The sequence below is a fragment of the Chinchilla lanigera genome, unplaced genomic scaffold, assembly GCF_000276665.1.
Source record: "Chinchilla lanigera isolate Chin_1 unplaced genomic scaffold, ChiLan1.0 scaffold00038, whole genome shotgun sequence".
In the NCBI taxonomy this organism is placed as follows: Eukaryota; Metazoa; Chordata; class Mammalia; order Rodentia; family Chinchillidae; genus Chinchilla; species Chinchilla lanigera.
In genome coordinates this window covers 9,419,899-9,446,281 of record NW_004955439.1, presented here as the reverse complement: position 1 = coordinate 9,446,281, position 26,383 = coordinate 9,419,899, and the positions used below count along the sequence as shown (strand labels likewise).

The window sequence follows — 26,383 nt, the reverse complement described above, 5'->3', positions numbered from 1 at the left end:
AAAGTATGTAATTTTAAAGTAAAAACTTGCATTTTGTGTGGGATTTGTTTATCCAGTAGACAGTTTGAAGGTCTTTTTATATGTTCCTTGGCCATATATACCTCTTTTTCTTTGATATATATTACCCACATTTCTATTAGTAATCTCTGTTTTTTTCAGTTCTGGGGTTTACACCCAAGGCCTTTGCACTGATCTACATCCCTAGCCTTTTGTTTTGTTTTGTTTTTGTTTTTGTTTGTTTTTTCTTCGGTACCAGGAACCGAACTCATGACCTTGCGCTTGCGAGGCAGGCGCTTTTGCCGCTGAGCTAAATCCCCAGCCCCATCCCTAGCCTTTTATATTTTTTATTTTGAGACAAGGTCTTACTAAGTTGCTATGTTTCCCTGGCTATGGAATCCTCCTGCCTCAGCCTTCTGAATAGCTGGGATTACAGCCATACACAACTGTAGCCAATTTAATTTGTAATATTGAATTTTAACACATAAGGCTAATAACCCCTCATAATTCCTCATTTTCATAAATTATTGCTCTTTTTACATGTTTATTTTTTCTCAGGTAAACCTGGGAAATAATTATTTAGTATCATTTTGTGACTTTCCAAAAATATTCAGGGAGTATTTTAGTTGAGAATAAATTAAACTGAAATGTCAATAAATGAAGAATTGGCAGCTTTAAAATCCAAAAATAAACTATATCCTTCCCTTTTTCATTTTGGTTCTTAAACTTTATAAAGTCTTAGTCATCTAGTCTTTTTGCATATTTTATTGATATTATACACAGGAAATTATTTTATATTATTTCTCTAAATTGATTTTTACTTGTATAAATGAAAATTGCAGATTCTTGATTTATTTTTGTAGTGCTGAGTTTTTTTTTTTAAATAAGGTAATCATCTTTCTAAATTCTCCTATGGCTTCTAACAGCTTTAGATCGAGTAGGTTTGGTTTTCCAGATCATATAATTACATAATTTGAAAAAAAAAAAAAAAAACCAACTGAAAAATATGCACTGTCCTTACACTGAGAAAATAAAAGCAATCACAGTAAATGTTCATGAGGTTTTCTCAGCAGTAGTGATGTCCCACATCCTAAGTTAAGTGGCGGCCAGCGTGGCTGCAGTCTGGGTCTCGCCCCTGCATTCCCACTCCTGCTTCATAGTTAAGAGCAAACTTTACCTGCCCAAATCAAACTGTAGATCTAACTAGTCCTTGACTCCCCCACATCCGTTATGCAGATAACTTCATTGTCTCAATTATCTAGAGCCTGATGAATTCTCAGTGCAGCTTCCTCTGTGCTTTGACTTCCTTTTCCCTGGTCCCACAGCTCCTGGGTTCCCAACAGTGGTTCCAAGCTCATCCTTTTGTCCCTCCTTGTCCCAAACACTTCAATAACTTCTCAAAATCCACACAATACCTACAAGGTCCTCCAGTCCCAGTGCCCCTTGTTACCTATGTCTATGTCTCCCTTGAATTCGTATCTTGAAACCTAATCCCCAGTGTGATGAAAACCTTTGGGAGGCGATTGCTGATGGAATTTGCTGTCTTATACAAGAGATTCCAGAAAGCTACCTACCTTCTTGCACCAGGTAAGGGCACAGAGGAACTAGTGAAAAGATGCCATCTAAGAGAGAGAGAGATGACAGAGACAGTGACAGAGCCAGAGACAGAACCTGCTGGCACCTTGAACTTGGATTTCCTCAATTCCAGAATGAGAGCTGCAGATGTCTATTGTTTCTAAGCTATTAAGTTTATGGTGTCTTTGTTCCAACAGGCTAGAAAGGCGAAGCCTCGGTCAGCTTCACTGCTACCATTCTCCTGCTCGCTCCACTCCAGCCCCACTGACTTTCGACAGAGCAGGTATCATCTGCCTGGAGGGTCCTTGCACCTCTCTTCCCTGTGGAGGGAACTCTTCCCTCACACCCACATTTTTCTCCTTCAATGTAACTTTCCCAGGATCCCTTGCTCTCTTGTCTCTTGACATGCCAACTATAGTTATCATTTCTGTATATGATAATGTATTCTAATTTTATTTATTGCCTGTGCAAAAACTGTAATCCCTCAAAGATAGGAATATATGATATACAGCTATGAACGGGTGTTTTCTATGCCCCTTTACTCTATCACATAGAAGAGCAGCTCTCGCATAGTAGCTTCTCCATATTTGCTTAATCTTTGCATAGCACTGTAAGAGGAATTTATAATTATTAAAAGAGAATAAAAATCTGGATGGTATGCAAAAGCATGCATGCAAGGTGCATGGCAGAAACTGAGTGACAGTGTTCTAAGCACAGTGCATTGATCTTTAGAGAGATTAAGATGTTAATTTAGAATTTATTAGGTGTGGGGCAAGGGATGCAGCTCAGGAGCACAATGCCTGCCTTGCAAGTACAAGGCCTTGAGTTTGATTTCCGGTACCAAACAAGAAAAAAAAAGAATTTATTAGATATGCTGCTGAAAACGATGGGAAATTTTTAAAAAGCACTCTATCTCTTAAAAAACAAAGGTTAAAAAAAAAAAAAAGAGTAGAAACAGCAGGACAAAAAATAGAAAATAAAAAGTAAAATAAGACCACCTGTATCAATCATAATGAATTGAAAGGGATTAAACTTTAAAAGAAAATAATTCTCTGATTAAATAAATGCTTAAAACCACTGAGATATAGCTAACTCTTATTTATAAGGAAAAAAATCTAGACCACAAGGACACAAATCAAAGGCAAGTTAAAGCCGGGTGTGGTGGCGCATGCCTGTAATCCCAGCACTCGGGAGGCTGAGGCAGGAGGATTGTTGCAAGTTCGAGACCAGCCTGGGCTACAAAGTGAGCTAGAGGCCAGCCTGAACTGCATAGTGAGACCCTGTCTCAAAAAGACAAAAAAAAAAAAAAAAAAAACCAAAGGAAAGTTAAAGGAAATCAAAGGAAGGTTGAAAGACATGTCAGGTAAATATTGCTCAAAAAGCTCTAGCAATCTAACATGAAGATCACCACTAAGGAATATTAAGGTCCCTGCATGATACTAGAAGTTCAATTCACCCAGACTAGACAATAATTCCAGGTTTTTCTTCAGAGATTGAGGTATACAGGATGGAGCTCAGGGCCCTGCACATGCGTGGTAAGTGCTCTACCACTGAGTTACATCCCCAGTCTAAATCTATGATAATTCTAAAGTCCAACCCCTAAATATAACACTCTGAGTATATCTAAAGAGTAGAATGCATAAAATAAATGCTAATGCTTCTTAGCTGTCTGCATTTGTCACATCCATTTAAACTCGAAGAGTCACATTTTTCCTGTCTTTTCTTTTCCTGCAGTGCTGTCCTCGGATCTCTGGGTTCAAGTAACGCGCACAGAACATAGTTGGACGCACATACCCGTGTCAGAGAGTAAATGAACACCGGATGCTTGAATGTGAGCAAGTGTGCCTTCCCCATTGTCCTCTGGGGGCTGCACACTTGCCCATGGACAAGCAAGCGGACAGGGCCTGGCTCTCACCTGGATGTGCAGCTGCCGGTCGCGCAGGGCCCTCTGCAGCTCCAGGAGGCTCCCCTTGAGCATCCTCAGCTTCCCAGCCAGCTGCTCAGCCTCACCCTTTGTCTGCGCCTTGCCTTCCAGCAGCAGGTTCTCGCTGTGGAGGGACAGCTCGGACAGGGCCACCACCTTCTGCTCGATCTCCACCAGCATGTTCTGCGACGGCACAGACAAGGATGAAGTCACATGTGGGGACTGGCCTCTGCCAGGTCTGTGTGTGGTGGCGCATGCTCGGAATCCCAGCACTCTGGGAAGCTGAGGCAGGAGGATCAATAGTGCAATTCCAGCCTGGGCAACTCAGCAACTACAGGAGATCTTTGGGCGCCACCATGCCCAGGTAAAAGGTAAATTTTTTCAAAACTAAGCCCCAGATTGAGTTTCTTTTAAGCTTTTATAATGTCTTGCTTCTCTGCTCTCTAAATACGTGAAGTTTCTAGGCTGTAAAAAGTCACACACCCGCACCAAGACTCCTCCCCAGCATGTCTGCTCTGTGTACATGATGCGGGCATGGGCCCTTTTTGTACCTGGCAGTCCACCAGCTGGGCCTCCATGTCCATTGGCTCTGTGGGTGCACCAAGGGCGACATCCAGGGTGGCCTTTGTACTCAAGAGCCAGTGGTCCAGTTCATCAGCTTCACAAAGATACCTCTGCAGGGCCTGCTTGTGCCTCTGCTCCTCCAGCTGCTCGTTTAACTTCTCCTAAGAGGTTCAGCAGAAGGTGACATTACTGGAAGGGAGAGCTGGACACTCAGCACATGGAGCACAGTTTCAAAGCCCGAGCTGTGCATCCAAATAACTAAGAAATACATGCGTAGGCCGCATCTCAGAACAGCAAATCAGGATGGGCTAAGGGCAGCCTGAATCTCTCAACTAGTTTGTTTGTCTGTTTGGTTTTTTTTTGTACTGGGAATCAAACTCAGGACCTTGCGTTTGCCAGGCAGGTGCTTGTGCTGCTGAGAAGATTAGTATTTTTTATAAGATTCCCAGCCAGCTTCCATGGCACACATCTGCAATCCTAGCATTTGAGAGGCTGAGGCAGGAGGATCACAGGTTTAAGGCTAGCCTGGACAATTTAGTAAGACATGTTCTCAAAATAAAAATAAAATAAAATAAAAAGGTATGGGCTGATGTAGTGGTGCATGCCTATAATCCCAGCAGTCAGGAGGCTGAGGAAGGAGGATCTCTGTGAGTTCAAGGCCAGCCTGTACTACATGGTGAGATTATGTCTCAAAAAAAAAAACCAAAACAAAAAAAACACGTAGGGTGGGCATGCAGTCTGTGGTGGACCCCTGGGTCCCACCTCTAGTACCAAAAAAATATTTTTCCCCCAATGATACTAATGTGCCTGAGAGCTGAACATGACATCTTTACATCATACATCTGTAAGGGCAGGTAGTAACAAAAACGACAGAAATTCCCCAAGAATCAGAACCAGACACGGGCATAAGGCACCCGGCAATGGCAAAAGGCACTTGGCCTCAAGGTCTGCGAAGTGTCAGGGAGTGGGGCTAGAGCAAACCAGAGTGTTCGGCCCACCCAAAGGCAGCCGCTGCAACTGACCCCATGGAGCGGCGGCCCAGGGTTACCGGTGTCTCAAGTGAGGGCAGAAGCCCAAACTGCTAGATCAGATCTCTGGGTTTTTCCAATTCTTACAAATTATTCGTGTTTTAAAAAAATTTGGGCTCATCCTTCCTCTTGATACCCCACTAATTTTTCCTAGGGTAAGGACAATAGAAAGTTATCACTTAAAGTTCTCTAGATATTTTATATTTTAAAAGTATATAATTAATAATTATTATTTTTACATTATAATGTTTATTAAATTGTTTAACGTGGGGTTAGTGGGTAGAACAGACACATTGATTTTAAATTTATCCAGAATAAAATGTAAGAATACAAGCCTTGATGCCGGGCATGGCGGTGCACATCTATAATCCCAGCATTCAAGCCCAACCTTGGCAATTTAGGAATTTAGTGAGCTCCTGGCTCTAGATAGATAGACAGACCAATAGATAGATAGATAGATAGATAGATAGATAGATAGATAGATAGGGCTAGGGATGAGAAAAAGAAGAATTAAGATGTCTTATATAGCCAGGTATGGTGGCACACCCTGTAATCCCAGCACTCAGGAGGATGAGGCAGGAGGATCATTGTGAGTTCGAGACCAGCCTGGGCTACAAACTGAGTTGAAGGCCAGCCTGACTGCATAGTGAGGCACTGCCTCAAAAAGACAAAAAACAAACAAACAAAAAAAGATGTCTTATGTACATGTATCAAGTCCTCACAATAAGTGTAATCATTATGTACTGCAGACACACAGTAATACATTTTTTTAAAAAAAATTTAAAAATGGACTAGGGATGTAGCTTAGTGTGAAGGCCCTGGGTTTAATCGCCAGTACCATTAAAAGAAAAAATAACTGTGACTAATATAGTAAGTAAATTTAGAAACAGCCTGTACATCCAATAATAGGGCCATAGTTAACAGAATGATGGTAAAAGCAGCAGCTAAGTGAAATAATACTAAGTTCCTATCGTCAGAAAGGCATTGAGAACCAATCGTACGCCAGAGCAGCGACAGGATCCTAGACCCAGGAGTCAGACGCTGTACAGGCCCAAGGCAGGGAACCTCCTACCTGCAAAGAAAACATCTACCACCCTATGTGCCCAGGACTAAGGGCTATAGGAGAATATACAAAAAACAGCTGATTTCTTAAGCACATACATTGTTATGGCCAAAATTTGCCTTTATGCCAAATTATATTAAGCAACATAAGAATCAGACCCTCAAGTGTATTTTCAGGAGTCATCACGTTTGGATTGGCTACCATGGGGGCAGCAGGCATTCTTCTTTATAGTCTTAGTATCATCATCCATCAAAAGCTCTTATTATGCAAATCTTCTACACCCCCTAGTCCTCAGCGCCTGCCTGAGGGCCAGAAGGATGGATTCAGGGCTTTGCAGGGACTCACGTTCTACTCCTTGAGCCTTCTGCGCAAAGGGCGGGCTTCTCAGGAGGATCACGCCCACCACGTGCACACTTGTGAACCCCATTTGGAAGAGAGGGCAGGGGCAGGGGCCTGCTCACCTCCAGCAGCTGCCGCTTGCCCGCAGCCTTCATCCGGATGGTGGACATGCGCTCCGCCAGCACCGTGAGTGTGGACTGCAGGGCCAGCTGCTCAGCAGGGTCCGATTCCCGCACCACGGACACCAGTTCCCCTGCCAGTGAGGCCTGCAGCGCATTGATTTCATCCTGAACCATGAGAATCTCGTCCATCAGCGCCTGCAGGGAAGACTGTGGAATCACGCTCATGTATGTATCTCCTCCATGTGAGTCTCATGCTCACAGAGGCAAGCAGAAGACATTTCGGGTGGATGTCATTTAACCAGAAATCGGGGCTACAGAGCTCAGCTTCAAAATGAAAAACCAGATGAGGTCAGCGATTTCTGATCTTAATATTGCGTGTGCCACTAACGGAAGTCACTTTGAACAGATTGATAAACTTTTCTGGTTTTCAACAGGCTCATCTGTAATTCAAAGGACATGTGTTCAGTAATGTCCAAGAGTCTGAGTCTGAACTGAACATGAAATTCATCACTTTCAGCTGGGAGGGGTAGCGCATGCCTGTCATTCTAGTGCTCTGGGAGACTGAGGCAGGAAGCCCATAAATTCAAGCTAATCCTGGTAAACTTAGCAAATTATTGGTATCTCTCTCTCCCCCTACAAAGGCTTTGGATGTAGCCGAGTGCAAAGGCCCTGGGTTCAAGCTCCAGTACCAGCCCCCACCAAACTCATCACTTTCACGTTATAGAGGACAGGAAAAATCTAACCTGCTTCTGTGTTGTGCCATGGTCCTCACTTTTCTCCTTACCTATCCAACTCTGAAACGGGAAGTTTCACGGGGCTGATATCCAGACCCTCTTTTCTATCTTCTGACTCTCTCCCAGGCAATGTCTATTCCCAAGGTTTCAACTGGGTTCTCACACAGCGCTTCCAAAGGCAGGTCCCTAGCCCAGGCATCTGCCTGAAATTTCAGGCTTTGTGTATTCAAATGGCGTAGTTCATGGATGTTCCCACTATTCTAAATATTGTCAGGTAAAAATTACAACTGGCCATCGTTTTGGACAAGGTTCTTGCCCTGGCCCCAAGAGAAAAGACCCCAAATCCAAATGGGTGACCCTAAATGAAGTTCCATGTTACCAGCTCTAAACTAAGGTAGTTGCCTGGCCTGCTGAGGAGCCAGTGAGAGACAACAGCCAAATTTCCCAAACAAGCAGGTTTCAGTCTACTTGTTACACTCCTCTCTGTCCAGTCCATTTTTCACAAAGCAGTTACAGAGACTTTTCAAAAATACGTGTGAGCACTTCTCACACACACCCCTCACCCTCTTTATAGTACATACTGGCTTCTTGCTTGTAAAATAAAATATTATAAACTCCTTACTTACCGATGCGTTCTGACTCTTCCTGCCTCTGGTACCGCACTCTCCTCCCACTCTATTTCCGCTTTCTCGGTTAACTCCAGACCCCCAGCCCTTTCTGACCTCAGGGGCTTTGCGCAGGCGTTCCCTGAGGATTGAACTCTCCTTCTCACCCTGCAGCTGCCTCTTTTCCTCCTTCAGGCTAAGGTTAATGCCACACCTTCGGAGGCCTTTCAACCTAAGGGACTGCTCCTTCTCCACCCACAGCACTCTGTTTACCGTCTACCACAACTGCGCACCGTTTTCATTTCTCACTTATCTTATTTTATGCCTTGATCTTTCCGTGGAATATTCACGGGGAAGTTTTTATTCAGGACTTGAATAGCAAGTTAGAACAACAGGCATCGCAGCAAGAGACAGGACCATGACCAAGCAATGTGGCTTGGGCGCTGTGTTGGTTAACATTTCATGGTTTCCAATGTGTTTGTGCTGGAAGGCTTCACTGCAAGCACAATGCCTCCTTAGAGGGCGCTCTCAGTGTATATTAAAAACAGGTAACAGCAAAATATCTTCACTTCTTCCAACATCTTGTGTGCCCAACTTATACTTTTTTCTTCTTTTGATACAAGGTTTTGGTATGTACTCCAGGCTGGTTTTGAACTTGAGATCCTCCTGCCTCAACCTCCTGAGTGCTGGAATTACAGGCATGAACCACTGCACTCAGCTTGATTTGTAAGACTATTGCACCGATGTTATATCATGCATTCAGAACTGTGCATCAACTATACATGCGAGGCCCTATTAACTTCCACACGCTGCACACACTCCTGTTGCTGCATCCCAGATCAAGAAACAGAACCTTGTGGGGACTCAGCACAGCCCCTGACCTCCTCCCTGTGGCTACTTCCCTCTTTCCCAACACTGTGCTGACTCATAAACAGATAACCCTGTTCTGTGCTTCAGCTTTATGTAAAGGGAATCACACGGGCTGTGTTACTTTGTGTCTGGCTTCCTTCACTCCCTGCCCGCACTATGAGTTGCTTATATTGCTGCATGTAGAGTTTCTCCCTTTCATCCTGTATCACATCACCCTGGTTTGTGAATCTTTTACATTCAGAATGGGATCTCAGTCCAGTTTTCATATGCAGGTCCCTGAGAGAGGGTGTGGTTATCTGACATTATGAATATTCTAAATGAATTTTACACTTTAGAGTAATTCATTTTATGTCATGTGAATTTCATTTTATTTTCATCTCAATTTCATTTCCGTTTCATTTTTAATTAAAAAAGATAACTGAGCCAGGTGTGGTGATGCATGCCTGTAATCCCAACACTCGGGAGGCTGAGGCAGGAGGATTGTTGCAAGTTTGAGACCAGCTTGGGCTACAAACTGAGCTCAAGGCCAGCCTGAATTGCATAGTGAGACCCTGTCTCAAAAAGACCACATAAAAAAATATCTGATAGTCAAATATGCCTTCAGTTTCATAATTTTGAATATAAGAGCTGGTGACCAGCTCTTCCGCCATGATATCTGATTCAAAACAGAGGGGAGGGCAAGAAACTGCTTGTCCTTGGGTTTCTGACTTGTGATGACAGGAGGCCACTGGGGTAACTAGCAGGCCACTGGACCTCTTCTTGAGTGGCCCAGAGAAGAAGCTGGAGGTTACTAAGGATGCGGAAGGACGTAGCATGGGGGTGAGAAAGGGGAGGCAGGATTTGATCAGCGCTTGCTATGCGCATAGTATGGAAGTATTGCACTGAATTCCATTACTATGTACAAACAATACATGTGAATAAAAGAAAATTTCAAGCCAGGCACGGTGGCACACACCTGTAATCCCAGCACTCTGGGAGGCTGAGGCAGGAGAATGGCAATGTTGAGCCGATCTTGGGCACCTTAGCAAGACTCTGTCTCAAAATAAAAAATTAAAAACAAAGAGGGGGCTGGGGATGTGCTTTGGTGCAAAGGCACTGAGTTCAGTCCCCAGTACCCACCCCCCAATTTTTTTAACTTCAACACGGAGAAGTACTTTGAGCTTCTCTAAAATGCTCAGCTCTTTAGCAGTAAGGAACAGACATAGAACTCATAATTCAACATTGAAGATAAACAGTAATTTCGTCTCAACTCTCAGAACTATGCTCATGAATAGAGTGCTTTTTGTACCTATTTGAGTCGTTACATACATTAAAAAATAAAACTAGCCATGGCTGGTGGCTCAGGCCTGTAATCCCAGTGCTCAGGAGGCTGAAGCAGGAGGATCATGAGTTCAAGACCAGCATGGGAAATTTAGCAACTTAGTGAGACCCTGTCTAAAAGACAAAAAAGCAAAATGGGCTGGGGTTGTAGCTCAGTGGGAAGGCTCTGGGTTCAATCTCTAGTATCTAAGGGGAAAACAAAATAAAACAAAACAAAAAGTAAAAACAAAACCCCAGGGTCCTACCTACCATGTCAACGAGCTTAGTGTGGCAAAGACAGCACACATCCCCAAGGGTCAGATGCCCAAGGTAATAAAGTCCTGACCACAAAGGGCTCCACATGCAGAACATCAGCCACTGTCAGTTAATGCACTGCACTAAAGACTTAAAATTAAACCTATGGTCCCATGTAGAGATAATAACAGGAAAAGGCCCTGTGTTCCACCCAAATTGAATAGATTTAGTCAAGTGTTTAAAGGGAAAATGCAGGAATTGGGTTAGCTCTCCATGAGCACAATACTCCCAAGAGAGTGTCGGGAAAGAAATAACAGCTGAAGCAGTCCTATTAAATTTTTAAAATATAATAAGCATACCGGACTTTCTTATCCCTACTCGGTTCAAATTTAGAAATAGTAATTCTATAATAGTGCTTGGAATTTCTGAAGTACCATTCCAGAAGTCAGGCACAAATTTAGCTCTTGTGATACCAATAGCTTTCATGTCAGCAACTCTGCCCCAGAATCCAAGGGACTGAAGCACAGACAGAGAAAGGTACCAAAAATAACTCGGATGAAAAATGTCAGATGTGTGATGATATGCAAAATTATGCTGAATTAAGCACACTTTATATTTCCTCTCCTTCCCCGGAGAACGTTAATATAATTGTTAGGCCCTAGTGTCTGAAAACCATCACTGAATTAATCGTATCTTCTCACTGCTAGGAGGACTGGCAATGCCATTCCCAGGTGGGAAAGGGACGGAAAGTCATGTAGCTGGTCTTAATTCAAAGAAAAGTTATCCTTGCATTTTTAATTTACAGTAGTTAGCATCAATGTGCAATCTTGACTTTTCTCCATGAACTCCTTTGAACAAAGTAATAATTTTGCTCTCTATTGCTTATGTGTGCTTGTGCATTCTTTTAGAATGAAGGGGGTGCTGTAATTGGGGGTGCTGCTGAAGGGGGTGCTGCTAATTGGAAGCTAGTTTGCATTTTTAATTAGGAACTCTGGTATATCCTCTCTGGCCACCAGGATACTGAGGTTGTGCATTTCCTAACTCCCTTGGGAGTCCAAGGAGGGTTTGTAAGAACTGTAGCCAATCTTCTGGTCCACAAGGGTGATAGTTTTTGGACAGAGGTGGAAATGACCTGAAGGTAGAGAAAAAGGGTTAAACTCTATAACCTGGCCGATTATTGGCTCCTGACAGTTTAATGGTGCAACCCTTCAATTAAGTCTGATCCAACTTACAGAAAATTTACCCCATATTCTCTCTGGATGCTTACAGGAAGTGGACAGAAAATTTACCCCATATTCTCTCTGGATGCTTACAGAAAATTTACCCCATATTCTCTCTGGATGCTTACAGGAAGTGGATGCTTACAGGAAGTGGACATACAGGACGGCAGCCATCAAAGCTGGCCTGTGGTGCTGTCATGCCCCCTCCTCCAGGTCCCAGGAAACTGGGTTTGGGGGACAAGCATGCAGATAGCACCAGAAGTCTCGGGAGAGCATAGAGTGCCAGGGTCATGCCAGCAGAGGCACCATCCCCTTGGATCAGGATGAGGTGGCCGTCAGCAGTTAGAAACAGGAACATGACTTAGAGGACTGTGTGATCGGAAACCTGTCTAGAAGGGAGAGGGTCTTTGGAAGGGTAGTGGTCTAGTAAAAACACAGGTGGCGCTCAGAGGAGAACAGTATGGACACAGTCTCCCAAGTCCCTGAGTGTCTTCATGATTGCTCTGCTTTACAAAAATAAAAGTTAGTTTCTGTTTGTTTGTTTGCTTCTGTAGTAGGGATTGAATGCAGAGCTTTGACCCTAAGTTACATTCTCAGTAGGTATTTTTAAAATTTTGAGACAAGGTCTTGCTAAATTGCCCAGGCAAGGCTCCAATTCATGATCTTCCTGCCTGAGCCTCTCAGAGTGATGGGATTATAGGCATGTGCCACCATGCCCGGCAGGGTTAATCTTGTACTTTTATTGCACCCTCCTCAAACCTGGCAGATTATGTGTGACTTCAGATGGCAGAAAGACCTGCAGGAGGTGGCTTATCATAACCGGGAACATGGACGGATGCTGTGCACCTTGATTTTTATCTTAAGAAGTTACAAGAGAGTCATAAACATGAAATCACTCTTTCACAATATGCTGCCTTGAGATGAAATCGTCTCATTTGTGTGCTATCCTGCAAGGCCCCATATTGCAAAAGAATGCAATTGTATCTGACTCCACATATGAATAAGCAATGCAGTCTCAGGTTACCCTGGCTTCTGAGAACAGAAAGACAAAGCACAGGGCTTCACTTTTAAAGCAGATAAATTTCTCTATTTTTGATAGATAGAACTATCATACCAAGGTTTTACAGCTTTTCATTAACATCTAAAAATACCTTTCCTTTCCTCTGCTTTTCACAGGATTGTCAAATGCTACCTTGTCTGGATCCGGGGACAGCAGCATTTTGTCATGTCCCACACTGAATATGCAGCGGGTGAATGCATACTTCCACATCCTTGGCCCCCTCCCGGACTCCACATAAATACTGCTGTGTGTCAACAGCACACCTGCCAGTAACGCTAAACGTACTAACCAGATTTTAATACATGCACATTCCTTAGCATAAACTTTAAATTGATGCATCTTTAATATCATCTTTCTGAATTAGCTTAATGTCATCAATTCTGTCTTTTTCATGGAAAGATGAAGCTCTGTCCACACAACCCTTTTTATTTTTCTTTTAGTACTGAGGATGGGGCCCAGAGCCTTTGCACTTAGCTACATCACTAGCCTGTTCTATTTATTTATTTTTTTAAATTTTGAGACAAGCTCTCTAACAGCCAAGTTGTTAAACTGCCCAGGCTTACCTCGAACTTGTGATTCTCTTGCTCCAACCTCTCAGCCTCCCAGAGTGTTGGGTCCCAGGTGTGTGCCACTACTCCTGGTTTACACAATCTTTGAAAAACTGTTTTCAGAATAGCCAGAAGCTTAAAACTGAGAACCGCTTCTCTTCCTGCTGCTTCTTTGCCCACTGAAGTCAGAGACTTACTCTCTTAATTATCAAGGTGGGCACACCCTGACCATTACCCAGAGAGAGTAGATTTGGGGTGTGCAACAACTAACAGCAAAATCAAAACAATTTGGAAACTGTAAGGAACGACATTCTGTGTCAGAAAATACAAAAGCAACATCAGTGCCTGTAGCGTTGCAAAACTGGGGTCAAGGTCTGATCTTTGCTGCCTTCCTAGATCCCTCTGTGAAGCAGTGCTGGACACTGTACCATGGGAATCTTGTTTACTGTGCAAGACCTGCTGGTCTGTGTGGGCCTGACGGGCCCTGCAGTCACAACCGCAAGACACTATGTCACGCTGCCAGAGGCAGAAGTCACCACCACCTTTACCTGGTGTTCGGCCATCTGGCTCTCCGGACTCCTGCTGGGCTGGAGGCTCTCACTGAGCTTCGTCTCGATGGCCTCCATTTTCGTTGAGATGGACTGGAGAGAGTCCTGGTACCTTTGCTGGCGTTCCAAAGCCTCATAGAGTGTGCGCTGCTTTTCACTGATCTAAACAAGAAAAGGATCTTACCAACAGCTTCCTACACCTTATCTTCCAGATTGCAACATTTCTTTCCTCAATGCTTTACCCAAGGGTGCTCAGCCCTTGGCTGGGTGTGTAACTGCCCGTGTTTCATAAGGTAACACCTAAGGTAATGGTGTGTGGAGAGCTTACCACGTTTTTTAAGGTTTCCCAAGAACGCTGCAGATCACCCAGTTTGGCAGTAGCAGATGGCTCCAGCCCTGGCTCATAGAACTCCTGGGATGCTGATGTGCTGGGTTGGATCCTGGCAGCATCTGTCTGCAGCCTCTCAGCAGACAAAGCTTGGTAATAAGCAATGTCCTGTGAGAGAAAGCACAGCATCGGGTTCAAAAGGGAAAACCGAGTATAGACTAATACACTAGAGGGACAGTTTGTCATGTGGAGGAAAGGTGTTACAAGGTGATTCACACTCTTTGCAGGCAGCTACAGACTAGGGAAGCTAGTAGAATCTGCTGATAAGGTCTTTAGAAATATCAGTGCAGCTGGGGATATAGCTCAGTGAAACAGCGCCTGCCTTGCAAGCATGAGGTCTTGAGTTCGATTCCTGATACCAAAAAAACCCAATGCATATTATAATTAATTACTTTAAATGATGTTGGTTCATATAAAATCATAAAACAATTTTACCAGTATTTCAAATTGCCTAAACTCATTATATACAAAATGAAAACACAAAGGATTTAAGTGGTACACACATTAAAGGCAGATTAGTACATATAACCAAACAGAATCTAAATGATTTGGTTTCTAAAATGCTCTTCAATGTATTGACTAAAGTTCTGAATACTTTTTTCTTGTACCAGGAATTGAACTCAGGATCTTGTGCTCACCAGGCAGGTACTGTGCCATAAAGCTATATCCCCAGCTTGAATATTTTTTTTTCTTAAGGAGACAAGTCCAGACTGGGCTCAGACTTGCTCTGTAGCTCAGGATGGTCTCAAACTCAAGAACCTCTAGGAGCCTGACCCTCCCATGTGCTAGGATTACAAGTGTGGACCGTCACACCTGGCTCTGAATAATTTTTAAAGTATTTGATTTTTAAAATTAAATCTATACTTAGTAAGATCCTGTATCAAAATGGGCGGGGGCTGAGTAGCTCAGTACCAAGACTCTAGTTTAATCCCCTCTAGCCCACAAAGAAGTTTAACTCTATGGACAGTAATTTTGAAGATGTAGCTAGAGCTTCATTACTCATGAGCTCATTATATAAGTTAAATATTTTAATATTATGTAAGGGAAAATGTAATGGCGCAGTAACTACTGCAAGAAACAAATAATAAAAAGGTTTCCTTCCTTTTCTGGTGCTCTGTCTTGTTACTTAAACCCTTTCTCACCCACACCCTTGCTTCCCTAGCCCGTCCTTGGAAAACTCCAACCATGACACAATTCGGATGTACAGCCCAGAGTGTATGTGCACGCGTGTGATACACATACACACACAAGGCCACCAAAGGCATGTTCCTGCCACTTCTCCAGTGGCCACACGTCTGTCTCTATTCAGACCCAGCCTTATCTCACGCTTGCCAGTTTCCTTGCTTCAAACTGACTCTTCCTTCTCCCCCTAGAATCCTGTAAATGGGATTCCATGGTCCGTCTCAGCATCCTCTCCTTCTCGGTTAAGTCCCTCTTCAGTTTATAGAGAGTCAGTTCTCTCTCGTCTGAGAACACGGGATGTGTTCTCCTATTTTGATTTCTTCAGCATGTCGTATCTTAGAAAAGCCCAGCAATCAGTGCAATCGGCCATGACCCGTGAGCTCACTGGCACACAGAAGCTTAATCTTTCTTTCTCCCTCTCACTCCGTAAGCCAGCTTCTGGGAATGGAGGTTTAGATGAGGATGGTCACTTAGTCACCCTCAGCGCACTCTAAGTACCCAGTCAGATTTCCACGCTGGTGACCACACAACAGCCCTTACCACAGCCATCTGCGGCTTCTTCTCTGTGAAACGAAATGGTCAGTTTTCAACTTTGATCTCGATTGAGTTCTCTGTAGTGTTCAACTTCCCAGTCCCTTTGGAAACACTTTTTTTTTTGGAGACAGGGTTTCCCTTTGTTGTCCAGGTTGGCCTTGAACTCCCAGAGACCCTCATTCCTCAGATTCCCAAGTGTGGGGATTATAGGTATGCGCCACCACACCCCTCTGGAAACACTTTTAATCTTTCCAGCTTTCTAGTCATTCAGACTTTCTCTTTTGTAGTTTATTCTTCCACGGACTCTTTGATAATTGCCGAATTTATTAGGGCTAGACTCACATATGTAATTGCTCAAATATACCCCACAGGCTCTTCCCAAAGGAACATGCGAGGAGAAATGGATTCAGGAAGAAATGATAAGTCTTTTTCATCTCTTACTAAGTGGAAGTTCTACACACCTAAGCTTTAAATTCATAACTTTTTCTGGATCTCAGTTCACCCTCAGCCCCCAGATTTATGTGAGGATGAAGCTCTCCTGACAGGCACACTTCCTGTCACCCAGCCTGAAGTTCTCATCACAGTGACAACTTCCTAACTCAAAGGCGGCAAGCTGGCAGGCTGCCTCCAGCCTGCATACATTTAGTTTGGCTTACACACTATTTTACAGTTTTAAAAATTTATCTTAAGACACAGAAGTTTCATAAAAATCCAGATTCATGGCTTCTTTTAGAAACCAGAAAGTACAGGGTCATGGGCCCTGTGTTTCTATAGTAACTTTAACAGAGGCCACCTCATTTGTGTGGAGCAGGTGCTCTTCAGATCCCCACCATCCCTGCTGGCCTGCTTGTCTCACTATCACCAGGGTTCACCCAGGATGAGAGCGTGTACCTTATGCCCCTAATTCCGGCTTCCTTGGCTTTGAGTTTGTCCGCTGGTGTCCTACCATAGCTACCACAGAATGATCAGGTCTAACACTCAGATCTGGGCACAGCTGCTACTTAAATTACCCCCATGATTGACTATCAAGGGCCCTCATGATGTGGTTCTGCCAAGCCTCCATTCTCACTTCCACCCTCTGCCCCAAATTTTTGCTTCTCTAGTTACATGGAAACTACCTGCAGTCACCTTGGGGGGCCATTTTTCTTCCTGCTTCTGTAGATTTCCAACTGGGTTCCTTCACACCCTAGTACACGTCAAGGGCATAACTGCACTTTACCTCCCCATGAAAGAGGCTTCACTGGCCTGTGCTTGAAGCCCACTAACTTGGGTGCTTCCTCTCTGGCTCCCGTCACACACTGTGCTTCCCCATGAGGTCACCTGTCACATGCATCCCAACATTTGTTTGCTCTCACACCAACTCTGAGCTCCTTAAACACTGGACCCTGCTTGTTATTCACCATGAACACACTGTAGAGTGTCAAGCAAGGAACAGGTAGGCATGTGTGTTCATAATGGATCACACATGTAGAAGTACTTTTGTAGCTGGTGTGGGAGCACACACCTGTAATCCCCACATTCTGGGAGGCTGAGTGAGGAAGATTTCAAATTCAAGCCTAGGCGATGTAGCTAGAGCCTGTCTCACACAAAAACTAAAAAATGGGCTGGAGGCGGGGTAACTCAGGGCAAAGGCCCTGGGTTCAGTCCCTACTACCACAAAAAGCATTTATGTAAACCCTATTAGTTTACATACACGCAAAGTAAAACAGCAGTCCTACCTTATCTCTGGCTTCCCTTTCTGCACTTTCAACTACCCATGTTTTCAATTATGGTCTGAAACATGTAAATGGAAAATTCCGGAAATGAACAATTTGTATGTTTTATATAGCTTTTAGTACATTGTTATAACTGTTCTATTTCATTGCTATTGTTATTAATCTCTTTCTTACTGCGCTTAATTTGTAAAATAACTTTATCATGGGTAAGCATATATGGGAGAAAACATAGTACATATTGTGTTTGGTGTAATCTGTGGCCCCAGGCACTCCTGGGGGTCTTGGAGTGCACGTTCTGTGGATAAGGATGAACTACACTTCTGCTGTCTGCAAGGCAAAGGAAAAAGTGGCTTTACGTGTTATAAAGATGTTAAGTTACACATTTTGTTAAACATAAAAAAGGTTCCAAAGAAAGCTAGAATATAATAAATGTGTTACAAAAATCATTTCTTCTGTCTCTGGGCATATGGCTCATGCCAGGACCGACAACTAGTTTCTTAAAATAATTTGAAAATATATCACCTTTTGCAGATGAATACCTTGCGTCTATTTGAGGACTGACTACATAAATTCAGTAAAATAAATCAATCTGAACTATCAATATTAGAGTCAATATTAGTGTAGTGAAGAATCACCCTTAGAAATGTCTTTCATTGCTAATGTACCCAAGTTAAGGGAGGTCCTGCCAGTAGCTTTCCAAAGAGAAATGAATCTGGACAGTTGTAGCTACTGATCTGCATTTTCTAGTTTATACCGTACTTTCACGGTTATCTTCATATTTCATTTTCCAGTTCTGTGAGTTTAACAGTATTGCTTCCCACTTATACATGAAAGGATCGAGGGACTTCCCAGGGACACAGCTTAGGGGAAGAAGGGCCGGACCCAGGGGAGCTTCTGACCTACAGGGCAGCCATCGCCCTCCTGTCATTGCTTTTTAAGTGGTATTTCCCTCAATTCTTCTGTAGAGCCGAAGTCTTGGCTTGTGTCCAGGGGCTCAGGAAGCCTGTAGCACATTGAGGGGATGCCTCATTGCTTCCTCTCTCCCATGAGCTGGGTTGTTATTATTACTTTTAACCAGTAGCTACTGTCTGAGACTAAACACACAGGCTGGGAGCGGGATCAAGTCCTTATGTAACAAGAGCTACTTACAGAAGCAGCAAGCACAAAACCTCTTTCAACAGCTGCGATGTTATACAGCGGTTATATTTGGCTGTTCCTAGACACCCCTGTTGCACATTCTGTACAGGGCTTGGAATCTGAAAACTGGAACTTTAGAGGTTTCTAAACGTTCTCAGTTTCAAGAGATGATTCTGTAATCCAGTGCATCAATGGTCACATTGTCATAGTTTTCCTTGTCCTCTGACTTACGTTACTATACAAAAAAAATCTGTGGTTATAATGACGCTATTCATTTATTTGCGAATGTTGAATATAATACGCTGGCTTTTTAACAGCTTCCTCTAAGTACAGCTGTCTGACTTAGCCTCAGTTTCCCCTACCCTGCAGCATCTCAGTATGTTAGACTAATGATGTGATTTAATTCAGGTTTTCCTGTCACTACAGAAGAGGTGTCACAACAGGATCAACACAAAGCCTAACAGCTCTCAGTTTTAGGATGTAATTATGGGTAATATTAAATAATAATAAAACTGTTTGCGTGGCTTTTTTATTTACTGACACCTTCATGTATATACTGAAAACCACTTTATAAGAAGGGAATCACACGGGCTGGGGGTATAGCTCAGTGGCATAAGCACTTGCCTTGCAAGCCTGAGGTCAGGAGTTTGATTTCTGGTACCAAAAAAAAAAAAAAAAAAAAAAAAAGAATCACAGTTTCAAAAAAAAAAAAAAAGGTATATTTTATCCAGTGTCAGTCTCAAGATCAGTATCTTTTGTTCAAGTTGAAAAGTCTTTAAAACCATCAACCATCTGAAGTAGAATAATTCTTTTCTCAGTACAGCAATCAGTGGACTATGGCCCAGTTTCTCTGATTCTAATAACATCCGTGACCACAGGGAAGAACATCTTGTCAAAGAATGAGTAATATATGTTTTTAAATTAGAATTTGGAGAACAGTGACCTAAACGCACCAGGGCCCTGGACTTCTTCTTTTTGACATTGCTGTTCATTTTGATTTCCTCTTACCCTGTTTGCTATTATCTATCCCACGTTAACCTTTCTCTCTGGACAGGGAGGACCTTGTGGCTGAGGCCACTGCCCAGTTCTTTCCGCTCCTCCCCTGGGTCCAGGGCAAGGTGGTGTGCCATGCAGGTGCTCAGAATATATCTGATAAACAGATGACCTGAAAACTTCCCTAAGCTGTATTGACTTTTGCCAAGAGAACTGGATGACCTAAAGATGTCACCAATTTTATATTCACTTTTTATTGGGATAGGGCCTCTGTCACAGAAGTCCTATTTTGACTGGTTCTACTTTATTTATTTATTTATTTTTTGGTTCTACTTTAAAAGAAAAGTAATATATATAGTACAGCTTATAAAACATTTCCTGTTTAATGCTTTTTCCTTGCTAACACATTTCAATCCTTTTGAACACTTGCATCATTTTATGGGAAAGTAATTAAAGGCTATATTGTTGTTTTGGCTAAACTATAGTATGACAGCATGCTATACACCATAAAGGTTTTGGTTATTATAAAAGCATCTTTTAGATTTCTGTCTAATGTTTCCTATAAAATTATAAGAATTATAGAATAATGTATGTTTAATATAATGTGTGCTAAAACACATCTAATAACAAAATACTATCTTCATTTTATAGGAGATAAAATTTAAGGCTACTGAAAGATAAGAACACTGCAATCTGCTAAGCAGTCCACTACACACGTTGGCATACGTCTCTCAAATTAGTTCGCAATTAATAAGTTAAAAAGCACAACATAATAGAATTTTTCCAAATTCAAAATCTGACCTGGTAAAGGACAACAATATGTTCAGTGAATTGTAAAATAGCCATGAAATCATGTTATTTTGTAGCAATGACAGAGACCTTAGGATACAGTGCCTCATTTCACATGATTGCTAGAAACAAAACTATAATGCATTATAGGAGACCTTCTCTGGCTGTAATCCCCATAACCTCACTTTTGCTCATCTCACTGTCAATACCCCAGGAGAGGAGATGGCCCAATGAGCCAGTGGTCACACATAGCAATCATAGTTTGCACAACTTTAGCACCTAATGATGTGATCCTGGACCCAAGTGCAGTGTAAACTAAATGTCACACTCACACCCTCAGGAGGACTGAGAATAGAATCCTGGACTTGCTCAGAGCTCACAGGTAGACGAATGCCAAGGGAGAGGTACCTGGTTAACAGAAGTCTCTGCATTAGCCACAGGTGAAGGGGAGCGACAGGCAGGTGGAGAGGAAATCTCACTGTTGGTTCCCTCTTCCCCAGACTCCTCAGTGACAGGTGACAGCAAAGTGTGACAGCGACCTGCAGTCATCTGCCACAGAAAATACAATCCAAACGACATAAAAATTAGTTGTATTAACAAAAGATGTGGCCCAGCCACAGGTCAAACAGATATTATATAACAAAGGTTAGGATGCCTGAGACCCTAATTCACATATTAATTCTGTGTTAGTATTTAAAAGACATCCAGTGACTACAATGCTAGGGACCATTTATGAAAGCATAGGAATGAGGGGGGTACATGCAAAACATTCAAGGGTTTTTGCTGCTGCTTAAAGAAAACTTCCTTATGTTTGTTGAGTGCTGGTTATAAATGCCTAGACATATCATGAACGGCACAAATGAGGAAAAGGGTCTATCCAGCAGAGCTTGACCTTTGGTGATATCGCCAGTTGTAAATATCCTAGGGAGATAAATGCAGTCACTATAACTATAGTCAAGTGAGCCGAGGTACAGTTACACATGACTCAAGGCACAGTGCTTGTGAAGGGAAATACATAGTTCTGCACAGTATAGTTACCAAAAGACTCAATACACTGTAGCTCCAAGGTGTATTGGGGAAGAAGGGTGCAGAAAAAAATTAATGGAGTTTATTTATTTTATATCCAATGCTAAAATAGAAATGGTCAATTTTCTTATGTTTTATTTTGCATTTTATTAAACATTTCTGCCACAATGTACATGCATATTTTGTAGGTAGCTAGTTAGCTGGGAAAATACCATCCTATCATTTCCCAGAAAAGTAGAGCACTGTGCAAAGGATTTTTGTTGTTGTTGTAAAGCTCAGAGCCTCTCAGTATTATTGCTAAATTATAAACAAATGCAGGGCAGACGTGGGACAGGTTAAGTAATTCGCACTCCCAAGCAAATAGTTTCATTTTAACTGTCACTGTGTACTGATTGGATCAGGCCCAAATGTGGTCATAAGGAGTTAAAGATCAAACCCACAAAAGCTAAAGCTAACCCTGAAATAAGCCTTGGCGAGGGCTCCGGGGCTTCTAAGAGGCTCTAGTCCAGGGAGCAAAGCCGGTGGGAGCTGAGTGATCCTTACCATGACCACAGAAGGGTGGGCTGAAGGCGTGGGGAGGAGCTCTCCACCCAGGTCCTCAGTTCCTTCCGCCAGCCCCTCGACCTCTGTCACCGTCAGCAGCATGGTGGCGTGCTTGGCTTTCATTGTCAGCATCTTGCACTTGGAATTCAAAGAGGCGATCTGCTCCTGGTAGCCCTTGATTTTCTGCGCCAGCTCCTGAGAAAACATTTCCCCCCCGGGTGTCAGAGCAGCATCAAAAGGAAACAGAAGTAGTGGCGTTCATCTTCCTGCGGCGGCGGCCAATGAGAGGGCAGAGCCGAGCCGGCGGGAGGCAGGATGTGGACTGTGGCAGCCCGCCGCGAGCCAGCCTGCATCTCACAGCAGAGCCAGCCCACAGCGCTGCAGCCCTGCCCGGCCGAAAAGTGCCCGGAGCCCTGCTCAGGGCAAAAGCAGAAATAAGGTGATGTAGGCGAATGGCTTTTCATCCTGGGTGACGCTCTAGTGGAATCGTGAATGTCCTGCGTTAAGAACTGACAACTTTCTTTAAAATGCCTAAAGCATCTGAAATGTACCAGATGGTTTGTGCCATGGAAATTAGGTCATGTGATGACTAAAACTACAAAAAAAAAAAAAAAAAAAAAAAAAAATGCAGCGCTCAGCTCTTACCCCACACCGAATACATCCACAGAGACAACAGTCTTTTTGCGTTGGAAGGATCACAGAGCCCACTGCCTGTCCACTCCTGTGACCATGGGAGTTATTTCTTTCTCTAGATCAGACTGACATTACCTATAAAACCTTACTTTTTATGCAGACTGCCTCCTAAATTAAATTTTGTGCATTCATCAAATTTTTTCTCTTGTATTCCATCCGGCTGCAGATGTTTCTGATGCTTTAAACCAAAGCTCTAAAATACCTTTCAAATTTAATGGCTTTTACTTTCATTTACTTTTTGAAAAAAAATTGTTAAAGGTTTTAAAATTTTTACTGAGAGATTATTGGAAGTATACTCTAGACTGCACCTAGCTCTTAAAATAGTAACTGTAGATCCATTTTAGGAGTGTGATTACTCAAGGTATTACAGATACACAGCTGGGCGTGGTAGTGCATTCCGGTAATGTTAGCATTCAGGAGGCTGAAGCAGGAAGATCATTGTGAGTTTGAGGCCAGGCTAGGCTACAGAATGAGCTGAAGGCCAGCCTAAATTACATAGTGAGATTTTGTCTTAAAATTTTAAAAAAATAAATACTATAGTTATACTTGCTTATGTATAAAATACTATAAATATTAAATGCTAACGTAATGTTTTCTTGCATCTTTTAAAAGACAAAAATGTATATTCCAAAAGATTAACTGCAACAGTATAAAAAATTATATTTTTCTGTCATCCTTTGTTTGGTTCCTTTGCCTGAGAAGCTGTCATTTGGTATTTTGTAGAGAAAGCATTCTTCAACTGACATTAAACACCAGCCTAAAAATATAGTGTATGTGTGTGTATATATATATATAGTGTATACATATATAGTGTATCTGTGTGTGTATATATATATACACACACAGATACACTATATATGTATATATAGTGTTTAGACAGTCTCACTATATATATTTATGTATACATATATATCTCACATATGTACAAGCTTTTTAGATTTTTGAGACAGAATCTTGCTATGTAGCTCAGGCTGGTCTTGAACTCATGGCAATCCTCCTGCCTCAGCCTCTTGAGTGCTGGGATTACAAGGGTGCACCACCACACACAACTATCATTTTGCTATAGCTCTTCCTTCTTCCCTCCCAGCCAAACTTGAACAGAGGGGGAAAGAGTTCAGCAGAACTCTGCCAGCAGCTTGTTTTCTTGACCTTTAGAACAGCATAGGAACTTTGCAAACAAGATATAAAAAGTAGAAATAATCGCCTCTTTATCTCTGTGGCTGCAAGCACTTAAACATAGCAGGGTTTTTCTTTTTTTTTTAAATAGTGATTAAGTAGCGTATTCTAGGGGCTGGTACATGGATATTCTATAAAAGATATTTATTATAATTAATCAGTATAAAAGACATCTCCCAGCTTGCTGGGCTCACTGAGTATAAGGATGCAGAGCCTCACACGTCGGCTTGCCACCTAACTCTGTGGAGCAGACAGAGGTAATTTTAACCCTCGCCTGCTTTGTGCCACATGCCTGGTCTCGGCTCCCTATAACAGCGCCTGCAATGGAGGCACATACTAAGGTCAAGCACCCATTTCCTAAGCTGCAAATCTCACTTTTATTGTGTATAAAACTCATCTAGGTTGTTTGATAAAAATGTAGCTCTGATCAACACTTCCAAAGATATTGATTTACTAGTTTATGAGAATCTGCATTTTATAGTCAACCCGGAGCTTTAAACCTGCTGATTCTCAAGACTTTTTACATTGGTTATTCATGATATGCCAAATTTGATAAATTAAAATGAAGCATTAATGGGGTCATATGTTATCCATTTTCAGGAATATGTATAAACTAGGTTATTTCTGTTTTTTTTTGGTACCGGGATTCGAACTCAGGACCTTGCACTTGCCAGGCAGGCGCCTTGCTGCTGAGCTAAATCCCCAGCTCCCTGCACTTATTTCTGAAAATGACTATACAAGTGGGAATTTTAGCACACTGTCCTGGTAACGCAAAGCAGCCCTGTGGCATTCTCCTGTACTCCAGGTGGACAGCAGAGAAGTCTGAGTGTTCTCTCTTAGGATTTAAAAGTGGTAGGAGCTAGGCCTGCTGGTGCATATCGGTAATCCCAGTTTTTTGGGAGACTGAGGCAGGAGGATTCCAAGTTTGACCCCAGTGTAGAAAATTTTATGTCTTAGTGAAAACTTGTCTCAAAATTGAAAACACAGAAAGAGCTGGGGATGCAGTTTAGGGCCAAGGCCCTGAGTTCAGTCCCATTTTCACACAAATAAATCAGTAAAAAATAAGTAAATAAACAGGGCAAGATGCTTTTTCCAAAGAAGTACAATCTTTGAAAAAATTACAGAAAATAAAACGTGAATTCCATGAACTGAATCAATTCAGTGATTTTTATGAGTTGACATTACTCATACGGAGCCCAAATTCACCCTAAGATTGAAATACAATTAACAACAGATGAAAAATACAGGGAAAACCCCTCATCCTAGTTCTTCCATTGTCAGGCAGGTTCTCTCCACTAATATTTTCCTTCCTATGTTTGTTTCACACATACCATGACCCTCGCAGTGGACTACAACATTGTTTACCTGAAAATGTGCTCCAGGTCGCATAATGAAACTGACAAATATTTCCATGGATAGTTAGAGTTGGGGAGAGAAAAACCAAAAAGATGAACAGATCACGGAACCAGGAGCCAGAAAGGCCAGGCTATGGTTACCGCAGAGAGGACCACATGCCCTGGCGTGAGTATTTTGCTTCCTTAGACCCCCTTTCCTTTCCTTTGTACAAAAACAGTCCACCTTCAACCAGCTTCTTGATTAGAGAGCTCAGGAAGTCAGTTAAAAAAGATCAACTTCCTTATTGATAAAACAGAAATTATTAGAAAAAGAAAAAAACCAGCAAATCCTCACTGGGTTAATGTTTAAAAAAAGTTGTAAAATTTTGCAAGTTATTTTTAAAAATATAAAAACTTTAGTAAAAATCATTATTATAGTAGGTAAAATACAAATATTTTCTGGACCATACTAGAAGAGTCATTGCCACAAAATTTTGTATCGTATGAAACAGTAAAGACAGCTTCAGGAGAGGTATAGACTACATGGTCTCATGCGTACATTATGCAAATAGTGGTTTCAAAAATGTTCACAGTATATTTTCACTTAACCAATGCAAAAGAGAACTAGCTGCTGTAGATGTCTACAGCTGCAGAAGTAAAGTAGGTGAGATATTTATTTAAATTATTTAAATAATATATGATTGGTATGTAAGTATCAAAAAACTAAGGAATCACAGTGCATGGGAGCAATGAGATGGCTGAAATGCAAGGTATGTGAGAACCTTACCACGATGCTTCATTTGGAAAAACTGCTGCTCTCACAATAAAGTTAAAAGAGAGCAGATGAGTCACTGAGACGGTGACCTCTGAGAGTCGGTCTGTACCGGGAGTGTCCAAGCTTTGAGTTCACCATGATGCCGCAGGAACAAGAAGGAAGCACATTTGAAAATGGGAAAATGCTGACAGGACCAATGTAAAAATTAGCAGAAAAGATGACATAAACCATTCTCTGCTTTCAGGGAGAGGAAATGAAATGGCTGATATCTTTTAAGGGGCACATAATCTTAATTTGAATAGCTCCTGTCTTTTAAGAAGGTGAGCATTGTGGCAAAGCTTTAAGCG

The 26,383-nt window shown here is 42.3% G+C and overlaps 1 protein-coding gene across 3 annotated transcripts in view; it reads right to left on the bottom strand.

Moving 5' to 3' along the window:
* The window catches only part of Syne1 (spectrin repeat containing, nuclear envelope 1), a gene marked incomplete in the record, with an annotated part of 442,886 nt that overhangs the window by 127,831 nt on the left and 288,672 nt on the right, over positions 1-26,383 (bottom strand). For 2 of the 3 annotated variants that reach the window (XM_013517313.1, XM_013517314.1), the window contains 7 exon segments: positions 3,488-3,679; positions 4,048-4,221; positions 6,613-6,807; positions 13,752-13,913; positions 14,080-14,247; positions 20,898-21,038; positions 22,059-22,253. In XM_013517313.1, coding sequence (XP_013372767.1) covers positions 3,488-3,679; positions 4,048-4,221; positions 6,613-6,807; positions 13,752-13,913; positions 14,080-14,247; positions 20,898-21,038; positions 22,059-22,253 — 1,227 coding nt within the window. 3 annotated transcript variants of the gene reach the window in all.